Source organism: Silurus meridionalis, chromosome 6, assembly GCF_014805685.1.
Source record: "Silurus meridionalis isolate SWU-2019-XX chromosome 6, ASM1480568v1, whole genome shotgun sequence".
In the NCBI taxonomy this organism is placed as follows: Eukaryota; Metazoa; Chordata; class Actinopteri; order Siluriformes; family Siluridae; genus Silurus; species Silurus meridionalis.
Window position 1 is genome coordinate 25,443,572 of NC_060889.1, and position 20,609 is coordinate 25,464,180.

Consider the following 20,609-nt stretch of genomic DNA (forward strand, 5'->3'; position numbering starts at 1 on the left):
TGCATAAGGATGGGAAGCATTTATAGCACCAGTTAGCACCATTAGTCTCGAAACTTTTTGATACCACCATCATTATGATTTCGCCAAGAATTACGCTTTAATTCACAAATAATGATAATGATTTCTTCATTCAAAATTCCATTAATGACTTAAGTTTCATTCCTCATTATATTATAGTAGCTATAAACATCAAGATTCATTCATTTGAAAATAAACCTTTCAGGTGATTTCTTTGCTAAATATTGATTCAATTTCGATTTCAGCACATTTCCGAAAGCCAAAGATGCAGCATGTAGTTCCACACATCGGCAAATCGATGATATAACGTGTTCATGAAGGCACAAAAAAGGTAATTTACAGGCTGAAAATCAAAGCCACTAGCTCCTGTGTTTGGTGAGGCCGTTGATGAAGGCGTCTGGCTTATTAAGAAGATCAATGTTAAGATATTCTAAGGTGGGCTATTTATAGTGCGCGGGATGTAATTGTTATTAATGAAAGAAACCGGAGAATGAGCTCAGCGAGAGAATTCCTCAGGATGCTCAAGGTTCGTTAGAAAACTAGTCTGAACTGCATGCTCGGGATTCGGGCGACTGGTTTTGAGGTATGCACTGGAGATTTGCAATGAGGCCACACAAAATGGGATTCCAGTGGTTGGGTCTAGGACAATTTGAAACGTAGGGATTCCAACATCAAGCAGAATCTAGAAGAAACTACAATTCAGATCTGTTTTAGGACATCTTTTCGTTTCTCTAAACCTTAGAGTGTTTCTTAGTTTATTGTCAGGATTATGCCAAAATCAGCCATTAACCATCAACCTCTGCATATTACATGGCTGTCACATGATACAAGTGTATCACAAACACACACATGAACCTGATTCCTTTATGTCCATAATAAGAACCTATATATAAGTTCTATATTGTCACCACTCCATTGTCAAGCTGTTTGCTGTTCAAGCCATACTGGTAGACCGTCTTTGCATGAAAAGATAATTCCCGGCTTTATTATAACTAGATATCACTTCAGTAATTATTAGAAACAATAATACTTTAATTTCCACCAAAGCTTACATTTACAGCAATTGGACAGACTCCCTTATCCAGAGTGATTGACATTTATCTCATTCAACTGAGCAAATATGGGGTAAAGGACCTTGTACAGGGGGCCAGTAGTGGCTGCTTGGTCTTGATGAGATTTGAACTCACAACCTTCGGCACCAATTCCTCAACCCCTAAGCTACCACCTCCCAGACTTAATCGCTAGTTAAAATGGTCTACCAGTTTGACTAGCTCAGCCCTTGCTAGCTACAGGTGAAGTTCTGATGTTTGTTCAAGACAATGTTAAGACTTGGGACATCAAAGGCTGTATTTTACTGTACTTTTGAGCTCTTGAGCTATACACCAAAAATGTATGAAATCAATTCAAAACACTTACTGGGAATTCCTGAGACGAGTTTTAGAGGTCTCAGGACTCGCACTGCTCTCAGAGTCCTCAGGTCCACTGGGATGTTCATGTGAGCTCCAGCAGTGGCCAAGATCCTGCGTTCAGCACAATAAAATCACACACACACACACACACACACACACACACACACACACACACACACAAACACACACACACAGATGTCTCATCGCTGACCTATTTTCAAACACTTCACACCAAACACAGGAACACAAAAATGACCAAAGTTCTCTCACACATGCAAATTCATGTTTTTACCAAAAACTGCTTCATTACGGGTTTGTAAAGTACAACTCTACCCTGAAACACATCAAATATGAAAATATTAATGAAACGTTTAGGCAAATAATTGCACTATGCGTTCTGATCATCTCATCATAGCTTAAAAAAATATGGTAAATCGAGACATGGCCTAGCCTACCCAAGAGTCTTAAAGTATGTGATTATTATGGGATAGTTTACTGTAATTGAATAATAATTGAACAAATTACGGTATATAATTTAGCAAAACAGAGCAATTTCTAGTACCGTATAGAGTGTTGTATCACTTCGACATGGTTAGATCGGAAAAAAATCGTAGATCGAACCATCGTAACTCAGAGACCATCTGTGCAGTTTCATGTGGCGGAAAAAACATCCATGAAGGAATGAATACATAATTAAAATCCAGGAATCCAGGAATAATTTGAACATATAGAGTGCCATGCAGGAAAAAAAAAGAAGAAAAGAACGCTATGTAAATGCTCATCCTTGTTTTATTATTGCCACCGAGCTGCCGTTAATAATAGGTTGGTGATAATTTGATGCAAAACACGACTCCTCATACGATTAGCATTTAATCTTTCCCCAAAGTGTCTCCAAGCTTTAGTGTAAACAGTGCAAGTACAGATCCGTGTAACCGAACAACGATCAGTCGAGACATTCATCATATCTTTCATAACACCACGTGTCGATCGACACGCTTGCGAGTGGAGCGAGGAGAAGTAAAGCGGGGCTGTCGAGAACAGAGTACGAACGAGGTACAGAGGTAAAGAACGAGCGCATGCTGAGTGGGAGCGATAAGAAAAAAGGCCGAGGCGTGGGGGCGTCGAAGGGTGTTTAAGCCACCGAGCGAATGCCAAAGAGTGAAAACGCACCGGGCACGAGGTTATGAACCCGACTGGAACATTGTGTATGATTTGCTATTCAAGAGAAACTGCTGTGATGTTCAACAAGGCCACGAATCACCAACAGATCAAAGCGAACAGAATCTTATTACCTAAACTGGGTAATAGACTTGATTCCTGAAATCAGATATAGGATTTAAATCACATACGCCCATAAACAAACTCAAGTCTCAGTTGTTATATGTACAGCTAGAAAAGACACAATACTCGGTACCAATAAATGCAGTCGAAAAACCGAATACATCAAAAGGGCTGTTTGGAAATCCTCCAGAGAATATCCGTTTAAAATATTTCCATCTTCATGACTGAAGGTTTGGTGCTTTCTAAGTAAAGAGAGCTGCAATTGCTCTCAGTTAGAATGCAGAGCTAAATAAATCCTCTCAGAAATGCATGAAGACTCTCCTGAGAGATAGTGAAACACCATCAACGTAATTCCACTGAGAATAAAGCTAACACTCAAAAACATAATTTTCTTTTGCATATTCCTTCAAAATGATCTGTGAAAAAGAAATATTTGGTGTACAAACAGAATCCTAATAAAATCTGAAAAAGTAAACTGATTTGCTTATAGTTTGGAAGGAAGAAAAATTGTATTTGTTCCAGGGGTACATGATAAACAATTTACTAGTTTCCAGATTAACGGGTAATACATCATGGGCTAATGGTAAATGAAAGTATGTACTGATCAGGAACTAGAAAACCCCTAACCTGAACTAATGCTCAAGGAAGGATAAAGTGTGTGCGCTCAAGTCTTACTTGAACTCATTTCAGGTTTTTACATTAATAGGGTAAAAAGCCATATCTATGTGTTCAACAACAGCATACCTCTGCTTCTTTGTTTTCAAATTGTCTTTGTCTCCTTTCATTTTTGGATTCAACATCTGGCTTCATCTAGAGCCTTGAATTTGTGGCTGTCTTGCTTAAGGTAAATCCTAGGGGTTAGCGCCTGCCTGCCTGCTTGATCTAGAATTTTTAAATTTAGCTCAGGTTTGCTTAATCTAGATCCTTAAATTTAACTCTACCTCATTTGATATGGATACTCAGAACATTACTCAACCTCATAGTTGGAGAAAAATCAAGATTCTTGCATTTGTCTCTACCTCACTGTCCCTAAAACACTTAAACTAAATCTAGTCCATGTATTCAATGCTGCCTTACTTGCTCTGGATCTGTGTATTCAATGCTGCCTCATTTGATTACGATTACTGGATTTGACTCTGCATTACATGATCAATGATCCTTATATTTGACATAGTCTCTCTTTATCTAGAGCCTTGAAATTGAGTCTGTCATGCTTAATCTAGATCATTGGGTTCAACTCACCCTCGCCTTGATATAGATACTCTGATAAATACTCAACCTCTTTGTTAGAGAAAGTTCTAGATCATTGCATTTGTCTTTGCCCTATGTGGACTCATAGATTATAATCTGACACACTTGAGCTAGATTCAGTCCTTGATTTCAATGCTGCCTCATTTGATCTAGATCCTTGGATTTAACTCTGCTTTACTTGGAAAGGATCCTCAGACTTGACATAGTATCTATTAATCTAGAGTCTTGAATTTGAGTCTGTCATGTTTAGGGTTAATTCCTCGGTAATGGCCTTGTGTGATCGAGATTTTCAGATTCAAATTAGCTTGCTTGATCTAGATCCTTGAATTCAACTCTCCATTGCTTAATCTAGATCTTTGGATTTAACTTCCCCTCACTTGATATAAATATTTAGATAAATAATTCACCTCTTCGGTACAGAAAGGTCTAGATCCTTTCATTTGTCTCTACCACATGTTGATTCCAAAAGTATACTCTGATACACTCCTTGAATGTTAAAGCTGCCTGTTTTGATCTCGATCCTTTGATTCCACATTGCTTAACTTGATTGAGATCCTCAGATTTGACATAGTGTCTCTTGATTTAAAGCTTTGAGTTTGAGCTTGCCTTTCTTATGATGATCCTTGGGTTACAGCCTGCCGTACTTGATCGAGGTTTTCAGATTCAAATTTTGCAGTGCTGCATCTAGATCTTTGCATTAAATTCTCCCTCGCTTGATATGGATACTCAGATAAATACTCAAGTTTAGAGCAAGCTCTAGATTCATGCATTTGATTTCACCTCATCTGGACACCTAGATTATACTTTGACACACTTGATCTAGATCTAGTCCTTGAATTCTATGCTGCAGTACTTGATCTTGATTTAACAATGCCTTGTTTGATTTGTCTTCTTCAATTCAATACTGCTTTACTAGATTTGGATCAGATTCAACTCCTCTAAGTCTATTCCTCACTAGTATGTTGTTTGTGATCAAAAACATCTGACAAACGCATCATTCGAATGTAAATAAAAATGTAGAAATTATTTTCTACACTGATGCAAGTCGGTTCGGTATCCATGGCAACACACTGAACATTTAATGATCAGATGTTCATTGTTGGTAAAGAAAAGATGTTGTTATTGCTTTATTTTGCTTGGTAATGGACCCACCTTCATCTGTTCACTAAATCTGTCCACTTTTTTAAGCCCAATTTGTATTTTGTAATCAACCAAAACAGTCGTCTTTATAAACATATAAGAAATGGAATGATGAAACTTTTACCCAAGCCAAAAATCTAGCTTTGTCTAAAATGCACTAGCCAAGCTTTATATCTCTTCATCCAAATTTGCAAAAACTTACCAAACAAGCAACCTGATCGGATTGCATGAGAAATGGAGATTTTCGAAGCTTCCGTTTTAAACAGGAAATCGCAAAACAATTATGATTTTTGTTAGAAATAGCTGAATAAGCACATTTTGTCAAATTTGTAAAATAGGGTTTTTAGAAAAGCAGCTTTGAATGGATCTAGATACTCCTAGGTGGAATGGCACACAAAGAGCCAGGCTGAATAAAAAAAATACATAATTAAAGCAGACTTTGCAAGGACACCTGGTACATGCTAATCATAATCACTGCAGTGAAGCAAAAGAAGTGAACGGATAATAGAATGCTAAGTTTAATAGAGTTCGCATGCTAATTTTAATTGCCATGTGACAGCTCAGCAGTACAGTGATGTCTAAAACACACACACCATGGAAACCATTTTTAAAGTAATCCTGGCTTTGCGTATATTAATGTATTAAGACGTATTGATGGCGAAAGACACAGTAGACCATACGTTTTTGTAGATACCATGCATTTATGTCCTATTGATCTCTGTGACTTTTAATTTTCAAGACTACAATTCCAATGGTACTCAGCCTGCAACCTTATCGCAAGTATTGCAAACATTCACCAATTTGGACTATAAACTAATCATTCACCAATCATCTATCAGCCGTAACACACACCCAAGCTCTGATCTATTGAGGCATGGACTCCAAAAGATCTCAAAGGGTATGCTTTGGTATGCCAGTGACAGATCCTTTCAGTTCTGTAACTTGGTGTCCATCAGGTCCCACAGGTATTTATTTGGATTGGAGAGCTGGGAATATTATTATTATTATAATGTAAATTCATTGTTTATTACCGCATTATCTGTGTAAAGCTGCTTTGAGACAATGTTCATCGTTTAAAGCGCTATACAAAATTTTTTTATTTGAAATGAATTGAATTGGTGTGAATGTGCAGGGATCATTATCCTGCTCAAAGAGCCCACTGGTATGAGTAAATACCCTTATCAATGTCTTTAATTGGTATACTGTGTCCTTAGATGTAACACTGGTTTACTTGGATTGGATCCACAGATTCAGCAATGCCTTACCAGATTTGGATATTCAAATTTTAAACTGCCTAATTGGATTTGGATCTTCAGATTCATAAGGGCCTTACCCGATTTGGAGAATTATATACAATGTTGTCTAACTGCCATATCTGATTGAAAGCTCAAATTCCAAACTGCTTTTTCTGATTTGGGTAATCAGATTCAGAATCACTTAATCTGTATCCTTAAACTCAACAGATGTGACTATGCCCACTAGTTTAAAGGTTTAAAAAAAACCTGGAGAAATGCATTGTCAAGTCAAGTCAAGTCAAGTTTATTTCTATAGGGCTTTTCACAACAGACATTGTCTCAAAGCAACTTTACAGAATTTAAGAGTTAAGGTGAATGATGTGTATTTATCCCTGATGAGCAGCCACGATGACTGTGGCAAAGAAAAACTACCTTAGATGTTATGAGGAAGAAACCTTGAGAGGAACCAGACTCAAAAGGGGAACCCATCCTCATTTGGGTGACATCAAGAGTGTGATTATAATTTTCATTGTGATTTCATTGTAATGAAATGGGTATACCTGGTCTGCAACAATGTTTGGGTAGATAGTAAATGTAAAGTTAGCACCCATATGAATACCTGGGCACTGTGCTTCTCAGCAAAACATAACTCAGTGCAATATCACATCTGCTGGCTTGCCTTCTTCCCATAGTGCATCATAGTGTCATCTTCAAAAATTAATGTATCCACTGGTTTCTATTGCACAATGCATGCAGCCATTGGTGTCCGTTGGAAATACATGTATCCATTAGTTACCACCAGACAATGCATGTATATATTGGTTCTTACTGGACAATCCATTGATTAGTTTCCATTACACAATGCATATTGGTTGGTTTCCAATAGATAACGAATGCATCTAGTGTGTTAAATTGGAATAAGTCATGTGGTCAGAATGGGTCTAATGCAATACACCCTAAAACTGATTTACAGGACAGTGGCCAGAGTCATACAGAGGTTTTCCAAGATGGATTCCACTCAGAACAGTCCTCGAAAGGGTCCATCAAAGAAGTTGAGTCTTTGTGTTGTGTGTCAGGTGCAGAAGTTGGCTTAAAAAAATAGACGCATGAGTGCTGCAGCATTGCTTTAGAGGTAGAAGCAGAAGGTCCACTTGTCAGTGCTCAGACCATATGCCTCACAATGCAACAAGTCGGTCTGCATTACGATTGTGTCCAGCATGTGTGGCGACGCCCTGGTGAGAAGAACAAGGCCAGTCAAGCATGGTGGTCTTAGCATCATGGTCTGGGGCTGCTGCCGGTACTGTGGAGCTGCGGTTCATTGAGGGAAATATGGATTCAATGTGACATTCTGGAGCAGAACATGATGCTGCTCCCTTCAGAAACTGGGCAGAATGGCAGTTTTCCAACATACTAATGACCCCGAACACACCGCCGAGATGACAACTGCCTTTCTGAAGGTAAAGGTGATGGGAGTGGCCAAGTATGTCTCCAGACCTGAACCCTATTGAGCACCTGTGGTGCATCCTCAAGCGGAAGGTGATAAAGCACTATGTGTCTAACATCCAGGAGCTCCATGATGTCATTATGGAGGAGTGGAAGAGGATCCCAGCAACAACCTGTGCAGCTTTGTTGAATTCTGTGCCCTGGAGGATTAAGGCAGTGCTACATAACAATGGTGCTCGCTCAAAATTTTCACCCTTTGGACACAGTTGTGACTGTTCACTTAGGGTGTACTAACTTTTGTTGCCAGTTATTTTGACAATAATGGCTGCATGTTAAGTTATTTTTAGAGGACAGTAAATCTGTACTGCTGTACAAACTGCACATTGACTCCTCTAAAATATATCCAAGTTTTATTTGTCCCTTGAGAAGATCTACTAAAATGTCTGCTGAAATGTCAGGAGTTTACTCACTTTTGTGAGATATATACATATAACAATGTTAATCCAAAATATGATTTAAACCCTTGGTGTTTTATTTGTTTTACATTTTAATTAATAAGCCACCAACACCGAATTCCCTGACAAACACTTAACATATCACGTCTTCTCACATTCATGCCCTGTCACGGGAAATCTTGCTATTGTACAACTTACACTTCATTTTCTTTTCACTATGTCTCTCAAACCTGACAGGCATGGCTCACCACATTCCAGCCCACTGCATTCAGCACACATTTCTTAATACGGCCTCTCTCAGGCTTCGCTGAAGGTGTCGACAAATTAATGATCACGGGGTGAATGTGCATGCCACGCTCGTCCTGAATGAGACTTTTACGCCTTTTGTGATGATGTCGTCCAAATATGTGGCGTCTTTCACCATTCTGAAAAGGGGGAGCGAAATTGCACCTGACACTTCCAAGCTTTGAATTCCTAACCCGAACTGAAGTCGCCCTCTCCCACACACGTACACCTACATGCTTGCACAGTAACGAGCTGTTAGAGGCCAAGGCGAAATCAGAAGGTGGAGAGAGAGAGCGAGAGAGCGAGAGAGAGAGAGAGAGAGAGAGAGAGAGTGGGGGAAGGGTGATGGTGGTGGTGGCCGTATCAACACTGAGCTGTGAATCATTAACATGACTCCAGCAGATGCAGAGCGTTTGAGTTATTCCCATTTGGATGGTAGTTGTTGTTTTTTGTTTTTTATATGTGCATGTTTAACATTTTGGAGACACAATGCAATGTGTGTCTAATTAATGAGGCCTTTTTCTTTATTAAATGTTTTTCAAAAACATGTCCCATTATAATGACACCATAGAAACAGAAGTTGTTTTAGTGATTGTGTGTTTGGTTAAGACGTGTTTATTTAACGCCCTCTAAAGACTTCTTTAAAGAAATCTAGGGTTTTCCTCAGGGTTTAATTCAATTCAATATCAGTTTAATCTGTGTAAAGCTTTTAACAATAAACATTGTCCCAAAGCAGTTTTACAATTTGGGTATGTTATAAAGTTGGTACGTTTAAGTTATTTCCTGTGCATGTGTTCCTCATAACTGTATCCCAAATGAACAACTGTGGCAATGAATAAGATGTTATGAGGAAAAACCTTCAGAGGATCAAGATTCAAAAGGGAACCTCTGCTCATCTGGGTGGCACCCAGTGGCGGGTGGTCAGGGCCAGCAAAGTCTTCTCTGCTGGCCTAAACACTATCAGAAGCACTGACCTACATTTAGAACCTAAATTCTAATATTTGTTTCATGAAATTGTATTAATTTATTCCCAACAGTTTATTCTCCTTATTTTGTAGCATTTCTCTTGCTGCCCTGCTTCCAGTATGCAATGCACTGCCTCCAGTATGTGGATGTTAGATTTTTTGTCCAATCAGATTTCAGCCCTTATATGCTGCCATATCAATCTAATCTGCCCAGAGCCTTCAAAGTCAGTACTGCTGGGCTTTTTACCTTAGTCTCTATTATCAATGGATCTGTTTCTTTAACCAATCAGATTACATATTCGCCTCACAGGGCAGCTAGCTGGCCCAGAATAGCATCAGCATTTTTCTGTCCTGTGATTGGTTGGTCAGAGGGAAACTGTTACACAATAATAAATCAGAGTTAGACTTTTTAATGCCTACGGAGGAAGAGAAATTGATTTGGTACAAATACATTTTCAAAAAAAGCTAGACATCAAGAGAAGAGGTCAGCCAACCCTGAAGCTAGCTAGCATGTCTCAGCCAGGGAAAGGGTTTGTTTTCCACTTCCAGACCAGTGAATACGAGCGGTACCACCGGATTACAGCTTCTGAGGAGCAAATTATGAGTCTGCATCTCTGGTGAGTAGGTTGTATTTTATTTACATTTATAATGTTTTTGTCATGTTATTAGACAAATATTGATTCTGAACTGCTCCAGATGATGTAGGTGGCACAGTTGCGGTTGTAGTGTAGAGGTTTCGAGTCTTAACTAGGTTTCTTGCTTTAGTAAAATGGTATTCACCCTCAATATGTGAAATGCCTCTCTCTCTCTGTAATGCCACACGTTGTTATATTGCGTTTTTGCATAGTATCATTGTTTTCTATTATTGTGATGTGATAGTGGTGGTATTAAGAGGTGAATATAGTTGGGTAAGTCCCCATTGATGGCCCAGGTACCAAATGCACAGCCCACCACTGGTTGCACCAAATTAAAGTAATATATTTAGGATATTGTAACATATCGATTTCATAACAGGATTCACACTTTTACTGTACTTTACTAGTGTTCGTTTGTTTCTTGCATTTGGGCCGTGCATTTGGTACCTGGGCCTTTAGTGGGGACTTTCCCCAACTTAATCCACCTCTTAATACCACCACTATCATGTTGTGATTATAGAAACCATCGATACTATACAAAAACACAATATAACACATGGCATTACAGAGAGAGAGGCATTTCACATATGGAGGTTGAATATAATTTTACTAAAGCAAGAAACCCAGTTAAGACTCCAAACCTCTACAATACCACCATTTTGGTGGTTAAAACTATTCAGGTGAAACCAGTATAATATATTTTGATCAACCTAAACATAAACAACTGTTACAAGTACAGCAGACACTTGTACACAATCAAATAAATTAATGTAGAAAAAGCATTCACAATTTCATCAAAGCAATAAGAAATGTTCTTATGATGAGCACAATTGACTCCATAATGTGGAGGTTTGGAGAATTTCATTTCTGATATGAGAAACGCTCCAAAACTGAAAAAAACTGTAAATAAATAGTCATTGCCGTAGTAGATTTTGCTGAATTTTCACTTGCATGCTATTTTATTTTATTTTTTTAAAAATTCATGTTGAACATTGAAGACATGGTACACCATGCTGATGTATGAATAATGAGGCCTAGCTTCAGACTCACAGGCTGCCGTGACTGTCAAAGATGGCACTTTTGGTCATTTCACAGGCTCGACACAAACAATAACACTCTTTAGCGCTACTTAGTGCCGAGACTTTTTATTTATTTCGGCTGACTGTTAAACACTTACTCAGACATGCAAAAACCATGACTCAGATCTCCACCTTCAGCACGATCGCAGAAAAGAAAGTCAGCTCTTTTACTAAAAATCCAGCTTCAGACTTAACGATAAATGAATGATATCATAACCAAGTGTTTTTGCTTTGTATAACTATTGAAGAGAAGTGTTTATTGGGAGACGCTACCCATACGTTCAGGCAAAAAGGTTCTCTAGAACCAATAACACCAATAAGACATTTTAAAGGCTTAGTCCATCAGAGGATGATTGACATTGACATGGTGCCACTCAAATAAAGATGGATTCCCTTTTGAGTCTTGTTTTTATTTTAGGCATTACATCTAATCTCCAAAAGGTTTCCTTCAAACTGCAGTAGGTGGATTTCTTCTGAATTGGACATTCTAGGTGTTAATGAGCCTTTGAACATGTGTACAGTATACACGATGCCCTGTGACAGTCTAGACCAGAAGTCACCAACAAGGTAGCCCGCAAGGACCACATGAGTAGCCCACGGGCCTTTTCTAAAAATAGCTGTTTCCTACTTTGTAAAATCATTGTTGATTATTATTATGAGAAATCATTAACACGATCAGTGTCTTCACATAGATAAATATCATTAATTATTAATGATAACATATAATAAAAGGTAAATTGAGCAAATTTGTTATTTCAGATCAAACTAAAAACTGTGTGTATCAAACTGGTAGCCCCAAACATTGATCGGTACCCAAGAAGTAGCTCCTAGTTTCCAAAAAAGGTTGGTGACCCCTGATCTAGACACTAATCCATGGTTCCGAGGATGAATCAGGAACCAGGATCAAGCACTTTCTGAGGATGAACGCTGAAACAATTGGCATTGAAAGGTGGATGCAAGTTTCTCTAGCTGCACTAGAACTACTGTAGAATGCTAGAACTTCGCAAACTTTCCAGATTTCATCAGGTGAAGCGTTTCCTAGGCTGTCACATATCTTATTCTTCGAATGTCACGTGACTGCCTAATTTAATACAAATGCCAGAGGATCAGCTTGACAGAAATGTTGGTGCAGACTTTATCCACATTTCAGGCCCTTCGCTGACATACTGTCACGCACCATATCGTCAAAAAATTCAACCTCTCCAAACAGACCAGCACAGCTTTTGGTTTACAGAGGCTTATTTAAGAAGCATTTGTCATTTTAAACACTTTACACCCTCAAACAGAGCTAATATAAAAAGGAGAATAGCTTCCCAGGGGGGCACACTAACCTCCGACAGGGAGCCACTTACATGCACACAAGTGCTGCCAATAAAAGAACTGTTATACGAAAATGAATATTACGGTATATTAAAGATAAACTTTCTCCACGTGCGCTCCCCTCGGACTTAGAAAGAATATCAAATTAGCTCGGTGCGTCTCTGCTGATTTGCTAGAGGCGATTCATTAATTCCAGATGAAATGACAGCCGCTAGCTGTGGTCCACTGGCCTTGTTTCTAGTCCCCGCAGACTGCAGTGACACATGTGTAGTTTTCTTTTAAGTCTGACTTACTTTTTTTCTGTGTCGAAGAAGGCCCAGTGTGTGATGGCTAAAAGTGTGTCAGCTGCATACAGCGAGGGGGAGGGGGGCAGGGGGGGAAACTGGGTTACATTGCAAAGAGGAGGGATTGTACTAGGAAGGGGCAAGTGTGATATAATAGATTAGCTCTAAAATTAGGGAATTGGACACCTTTAGCATTCATCTCCTGGCTATTTTCACATTTTAACTGAATCCTAAAATCCCCTGTAATATACGATAATCATGTACAGAGACTTGCGACGTGACACGCTGTGATTACATGATTACATTTAGGTCACAAGGAAATATACAGTATTGAGACGACAAATTAATATGCTGCAGGAAGCTCATGCATTGGATTCAGTGTATTATTTGGTAGAAAGGGTTGAGAAAGCCTGTTTGCGTTGTGTATTTAATCTATATAGAGAGTGTATGTCCTTTTCACAACATTAGTAAATCTAGTATATGATTATGCTTCATTTTAAGATTGAATTGTAATATTATTCAATGTGTCCATGCCTATGTGCTTGTACCCATAATACTTTGTGCTTTCATAAGTAAAAAAAATACATTCGTTGCTATAATATAGCTATAAAATAGATCTTGACATATGTAAAATATCATCTAATGGTCATAATTGATTCACTTTTATGAACAACCTATAAAAAATACCTCAGTAGTCTTTTAATAATGGTCCATTTCTTGATTTAATTCACTTTGTTTTTACTTTTAGGATGACCATAAACTTTTAGAAACATTACACAGTTTTTAATTAGGATTATATCTCTAAAACCTCAATAGTGGTTCTTTTATGATACACTGTAGCCCCAAACAAATATATTTTGGTAATTAGTTCAAATTTCAAGAGCACAAACATGAGCCTTAATGGCTCAAAGAACACCACCAGGGATATGGGTTTGATATAATAAACAAAATGGCTAAGAAAATCAACCAATTAAGCAGGTATTTATGTTTGCAATGAAAGAGTTTGAGAACAGTATTAATTTGATACAATGAAACCTACTGTACTATACTTTATATACATGAATTTCAAAAGCTGCCAGTAATACTGATTCTTTCATCATAAAATCATGAGATAAGAGGTCATATGCCAATATGCATTATATGGACAAAAGTATTTTTATAATATACTTGTACTAGGAGACCCAAACCAGTTCCCTGTGCACAAAGCAAACTCTACGAAGATATGCTTTACATGGGGTTGGAGTGGAACACCTCCTGCTATAGAGCTCTAAACCCTACTGAACACCTTTGGATTGAATGTGAACGCTGTCTACACCCCAGACCTGCTCACCTTCTCACCTACATCAGTACCTGACTTTACTAACACTCGTAGCTAAATGAGCACAAATCTCCACAAAATCTAGTAGAACATCTTCCTAGAAGAGTGGAGGTTACTTTACTAGCAAATGGGGACTAAATGTGGAATGGGATGTACCAATCGTATGGTCAGGTGTCCACAAAGATCTACCCATATAGTGAATTTATGTTGTTGTCTGAAATAAAAAAGCAGTTTTTGTCCTCTTTATATGTAGTAAAGAAATAAACTTAAGGTTGTTAGGACACTTTCAAGACTGAAGACACTCAATAGTGTCATAATGGCAAACGTTGTAAATAGTGAACATTATAATCATGATTCCATGTCAAAAATCCCAAACTGGGATGTGAGAAAATTCATCTAACTTTGCTATTGTCATGGTCATCATTATAAATACGTTCGATTCATTTACCACTTAAACAGCGTATTTATTCTCTTTAAAAAGAAAAAAAAAATGCTGCCATAGTAAAAAAAACAATGTGACTCGAACATGTGCCACTTTAACCGCAACACCCTTAGACTTGAGTGTCGGAGCAGAGCAGTTTCTGAAAGCCAACATCTTGGCTGAGTTTTACTTCATCTCGTCTGCTGACTGGCTGACGTCATGGAACCTTTGCCAAAATTCTGTTTGGATGAAGGATGAAGCCTCTCTGTTTAATCAGCACTGGAAAGCTCTAAAAGCCTCAATAAGGACGACTTCAGGACAATATCATACACCAAGAAATAAAATAGGTCATTAAAATAATCTTCCATAAATTCAACGCCAATCAAATGGAACTATTTATAGACTCCTGATATAAATATAGATATCATTTTATATAAATCATTTTTAAAACTGCTTTCAATGTGACTTTGGATTGGGGTATTTAAATTACGTCCAGCTACGTATGCATCACTATAGAAATCATTACACAAATTACAATTAGTTATTCATAACACTTCCACATCCAATCCCTTAAGCTATTGTACATGATATGAAATTTCGACCACATGCATCAAAAAAGACTTGAAATGCTCCTGTAATCCTCATGAGAAGTTACCTATAGGAACTATAGATTTATAAACATAGGCAAATGACTCAAACGTCTTCATCTCAGTTCAGAGAGGTCACTTCAGTTGAAATCCATGTAAACAACCATAAAAACACAACTTTCTAACCTGGAATCGCTGCAGTGTTTCGGAATGCTGCGAAACCCACCCATAGCGACGCCCCCGTACAGAAACCCAGCAGCAGCTGACAGTGTTACTCACTGCCACCTTCTAACCGATAAGAGAAAAACCGCTTTAAGGGAAAAACCGTATGGAGAAACTCCCGAATAATAGAACTTAGAGCGATCGGGAGATGTAAAACTTCCAGTGCATGACAGTAAACAACAACATGTCGACCAACTTAAAGCGCATTTCCACATGCACAAGTGTGGTTTTGCACTCTTGTTGTCAGTGGTGGAAAGTAACGAAATATATGCAATTCGTTAAGTAGCTTTTTTCACGTATCTGCACTTTACTGATGTATTTCCATTTAAGGAGACTTTGAATTTAACTTCACTACATTTCAAAGTCAAATATTTTATTTAAACACGCAGCAATCCACCAATCAGTGCCTAGCGGCGCACTTGTTTTGATTAGCGTTTGGTGTATCTACTTATCACCAACCCACAGTTCGGCATCACTTCAACAGCAAAAACGTTTTAGGAGAAAAAATGATAAAGAAATTCCTGACTCGAACTCGCCACCACACCCGTGGCCTTATTTTTGAAGTAGTTAAAAAGAAGGTTTTGTTCTCATGATCATTATAAACAGAAATCAACCAGTGTTTGACTCATTAATAGTATTCTATTAATAGATCAGTGTTCTGAGAGTAACATTAGAGTCTCTTTACATAAACTATGTTTATTTAGCAAAGAGTCTTGTGACCAAAATGATAACATGAACATTATAATCATTATAAATCAGAGTTCTTTGGATACTTGGGTACATTTTAAGTCAAATACTTTTGTACTTTTACTCAAGTGAAAGTTTAAAGGGACACTTTTAGCTCTACTTTATCTCTACCACATGGTTTGTGTACTTTGTCCACCATTGCCTTTTGGTAAATATTACCATGTTCTCGCCCTACTAGACTTGTATTTATCTTCCTTAGGGATGAGGGGAAAATTAAACCAATTCATGGCTGGGTTTTAAAATGTTTTAAGATGATGACAATCTGGATAGACTGGCAAGTATTTACAATGATTAACAATGAAAGAAAAGGTGTTGACATTTATGGCATTTGACAGACACCCTTATCCAGAGTGACTTACAGTTATCTCAGTTCCTAATTGCTCAAGGGCCCAGCAGTTGCAGCTTGGTAGTGCCAAGATCTGAACCCATGACCTTCTGAATAGAAGCCTAACATCTTATCCACTGAGCTACCACTTCTAACTTTAAGTAAGCTACTGCAGTGCTCATGTGGCTGCATTTTGTTTCCATAATGACATAAACACTAGAAAGGTACGAACTCATTCTCTTCCTTAGATTCAATTGTAACCCAAGTAACATACAGTTACAATGGCATGCAGAGTAATCCACCGATCGCATAAACACTTCCTAATGACCTTACTGAGCTAAATAAATGTTTTGTGATCTCTGTGTATGACTTAGAAAAGGCAGAATTCTGGCTCTACTGACTAAAACAGCTAAAAAAATAAACCATTATTTATTCAGTTTTGCACTGCAAACATCATAAACAACTTCTGAATGCTGGCAAATGAGTATGGTATATACAGGATAATCCATGGCTAGGTGTGTATTGTTATTATGCAAGTCGAATCTAGCTGTAGATACAAAACTACTTGATGTAATTATGGCTCAATGGCTTCTAACTGTATACTATGGTGAGCAAGGAAAACATTAATAGCAACATAACCTCAAACAAAATGATATAGTATAAGCACTTAAGCAGTTGTAAATACATTGATACTGCAGGTGTGATTGCCAAGTGTCCAAACTATCCAGCTCTAATACACCTCTAGGCTAATATAATAAAAAAGAAAGATATCTTTGAACTTTTTCTCAATCTTTGCATTAGAACCAAAGTCTCTGTGATGTGCATTTCTCATCTACTGGCAACGTCCACTCCATAATCCCACCTCACCTAATCTATGCAATGTGTCTTACGATAAATTCAGTTCTGAACAAAATAGACACTTTGACCCTACTTAGATGAAATTCTGAAGATTTTCGATAAAACAAGTTATTGTCTGATACATATTATATTTAAACCTGCTCAATCTGGGAACTTAAAATTTCTATGGAGTGAGCATGGGGCAGCGTGATTCTTGTCCCAATAGACCTATATTGCAGCAAGTTTTTAACCACTAGGTGTGATAATTAGTTTGTGGAGCTAAATGGGCAAAATACTTACTTACATTATTATTTGCACTGCCTCACTTTACATACAATGCACAAACTAAATAGTTAATATATTAATTTATTGTTGCTTCTTTTAAATTGTTTTATATATATATATATATATATATATATATATATATATATATATAATATATATATTTTTTTTTTTTTTTTAGCGCCAGCTTAAGACATTCCTTGTAGATGCGACCCATAATACTTGGCAACAAGGATGATTCTGCTTCTATTGGATCCCTGGTGACTCAAAAGTGGGTTTGCTTAGCAGTTCTTGTGGGAGGTCATAGCTCATTTGGTCAAGGCTCTGGGTTATTGATTGGAAGGTCAGGGGTTCAAGCCCTAGTATCACCCAACTGCCACTCTTGGGGCCCTTGAGCAAGGCACTTATCCCTTCACTATTTAGTTGTATCAATGAGATAAATGTATGTCGCTTTGGCTAAGGGCCTCTGCCAAATGCCATAAATGGAAGGTCATGAGTTTAAATCTCAGCACCTCTTTGCTACAAGTGCTGGGCCCTTAAGCAAGGCCCTCAATTGCTTAGTTGTATAAATGATATAATTGTAAGTCACTCTGCATAAAGACTTTTCCAAATGCCAGAAATTGAGTGGTAGTTAGTATGGTTTATTGGTTGATTGGTATAAGATGCATAAGGTTCGGAAACGCCACCTCTGCCAATAAGATCTTGCTTTAAGTGTCTAAAAGAAGAAAAAGGCTTCCTTATTAAAGAAAGTATCCTGCATTTAGGAGCACGTTTTCACAGCTAGACCTTAATGCCCAGGTAGCACCTTTCCAAATCCTTGATCGGACCAAAATAAAAGAACTGACAAGATTATCCAAGAATCATTTTGGTAAGGATCCAGTCTTACTCAGAGCTCCAGCTCTGGCAGCTTGTTCTGTCGCATAGCTACCAGCAAATCAGTCTGATGATGACGATGATGATGATGATGATGATGATGATTATGACGCTTTTATATAAGCCCGATCGGGAAAAAAAGGGAGGGTTGTGATGTCGGTGTAAAGTAAGAAGTCTAAATGCTTGCATTTATCAGCACAGAACGAAGCTCTGAATTAGTAGTGGTGGTGGTGGTGGTGGTTGGTGATAGGAACATGAGCATGGATGGTTTGGTAGGAACTTTATAATAATAACTAGTGATTGGTGGCTGGAAAAATAAAATATATCTTCCTATTTCAAATATCTATCAATGGACAGTGATACTGTTATGGTTTTACAGTGCATTAATGGATTGATTGGGCGTGGCTTATCTTTGGTAGAACATTTAGATCTGTTTTAAATAAATAAGAGGATTTCAACTAAAAGTCAGAGAAGTATCACTTACCCGCTTAGCACCACAATAAAATCCATGACGTTCCAGCCATTCCTTAAGTATGAGCCTTTGTGAAACACAAACCCCAAAGCGAGCAGCTTGATGGCAGCTTCGAAACAAAAGATCCCAATAAAATACGGCTCGGTCTTCTCCTGTTACGGTGTGGACAGAGAAACAAAGCGAATGAGTGCTGTTCAGTAAAAAAGTTCATGAGATTGATTTGACGTCTTTCTATTCAACCTCAATTCTCCACACATTTGCTTTTAGATTATATACCTAGGAGACAGGTTGTTTTTTTTTTTTTTTTGCATAACAGAGCAGTGTCTAGACTGTAGGTGAGCTCGTTTCATCTGTTGTGTTCGATTTCAATGTCTTTATCAAAGTAAGAAAAGGAGACGAAACGAGCTCAGCGTCGTTACCACGGTTAAGCCAAGAGATACAGGGGAGGGATACGAGGACGAGTCAGAGGTGAGATAAAGACACGTTGTTTCCTCTTTAATGCACATGAGAAAAACATAAAAGCATTTGCTATTGATACGATGGCTCTCATTTAAGTTGACGAGAACTATGAGCTTTGATTCGCAGAATCTGCCCATGAATCATGCACGCACCGAGCGCAAAAAGGGCTGTGGGCGTTGCAGATATGACGTGCGGTTGTATATTAAATTGAACACGTCCTCCACGTTTTCTTTGTAGAGAGTTCATCATGATCATGGCGCAACTCTTATCTCACTTAGAGATTCAGACTAAAAAGCTCTTTAATGTGCAAGCGCAGATCTGATAGCACGCCATCATATGACTCAGTACTGTTTCATTTGCACTTATGCTTTCTTTTTTTACTCTTTTCAATATTAATATCATCTTCAGAAAATCCTACAGCATTCATGCTTATGGTTTTTGGATAAGTCTAGAAGTTACAGTTGTTGAAAAGAATAAAACTCACCAGTTTTTTGGCCATGGGTGTTTTGTCCTCTCCAGGAAGATGCTGCTCCAGAGCCAGAACGACGCAATTGGCAATAATGGTAGTGAGGATCATGTACTCGAATGGAGTAACAGGTAGGTTAAGGTGTATAGAAAACTCTAATGGACAGTCATTAAACAACAATGAAACAACTTGTATATCAATCGAATCATACAGTATACTCAGCATTACCCACAATGCCATCTGGTACAGCGTAGACACAGAGTCTGCACTCGCTCTGTGGCTTTGATCGTCTTCATTCTAAAAAAAAATTGGGATAAATCTAGATCTTATCGGATATTGTTTATATTTAAAATGGCTCAATCTGGCAACCCTGCCTATAACTGTCCTGTGCATTTTTCTTTTATGGAAAATGTTCATACAGTAAACAGCAGGCAGCGTGATTTTTGCCCCCCTTAAACCACTAGGAATAATTTGATCTCTATGGAGCAAAATGGGAAAAACAATGGAAAACCCTCGCTTCATCTTTACCCAAAGAGAGAGATGCAGCGGTGCTTTAATCCTGTTATCTACCTGGCTTGTACACTTGCTGAAAGAGTTCAGCTTTTAAAACTTTCTTCACCATCACCCCAATCTTCGCTAGCTGAGGTGAGTCTCTGTCATAACTCTATGCAACCACATTTCTATAACCGCAATACATTCTGGGATTTGAGTCCGTCTTCACTACTGTAGAAGCTCTATTTCCCATCAATATGATGCTGAATGTCACTGTAAAATAGCTCGTCTGTTGTCTTTTGGAGCTA

At 38.1% G+C, this 20,609-nt stretch overlaps 1 protein-coding gene across 1 annotated transcript in view; it reads right to left on the bottom strand.

The window, feature by feature from the left end:
* The window catches only part of cacna1eb (calcium channel, voltage-dependent, R type, alpha 1E subunit b), an 83,586-nt gene that overhangs the window by 54,813 nt on the left and 8,164 nt on the right, over positions 1–20,609 (bottom strand). The window contains 3 exon segments of the mRNA XM_046851183.1: positions 1,435–1,538; positions 18,897–19,036; positions 19,828–19,933. Of these exon segments, the coding sequence (XP_046707139.1) occupies positions 1,435–1,538; positions 18,897–19,036; positions 19,828–19,933 (350 nt within the window).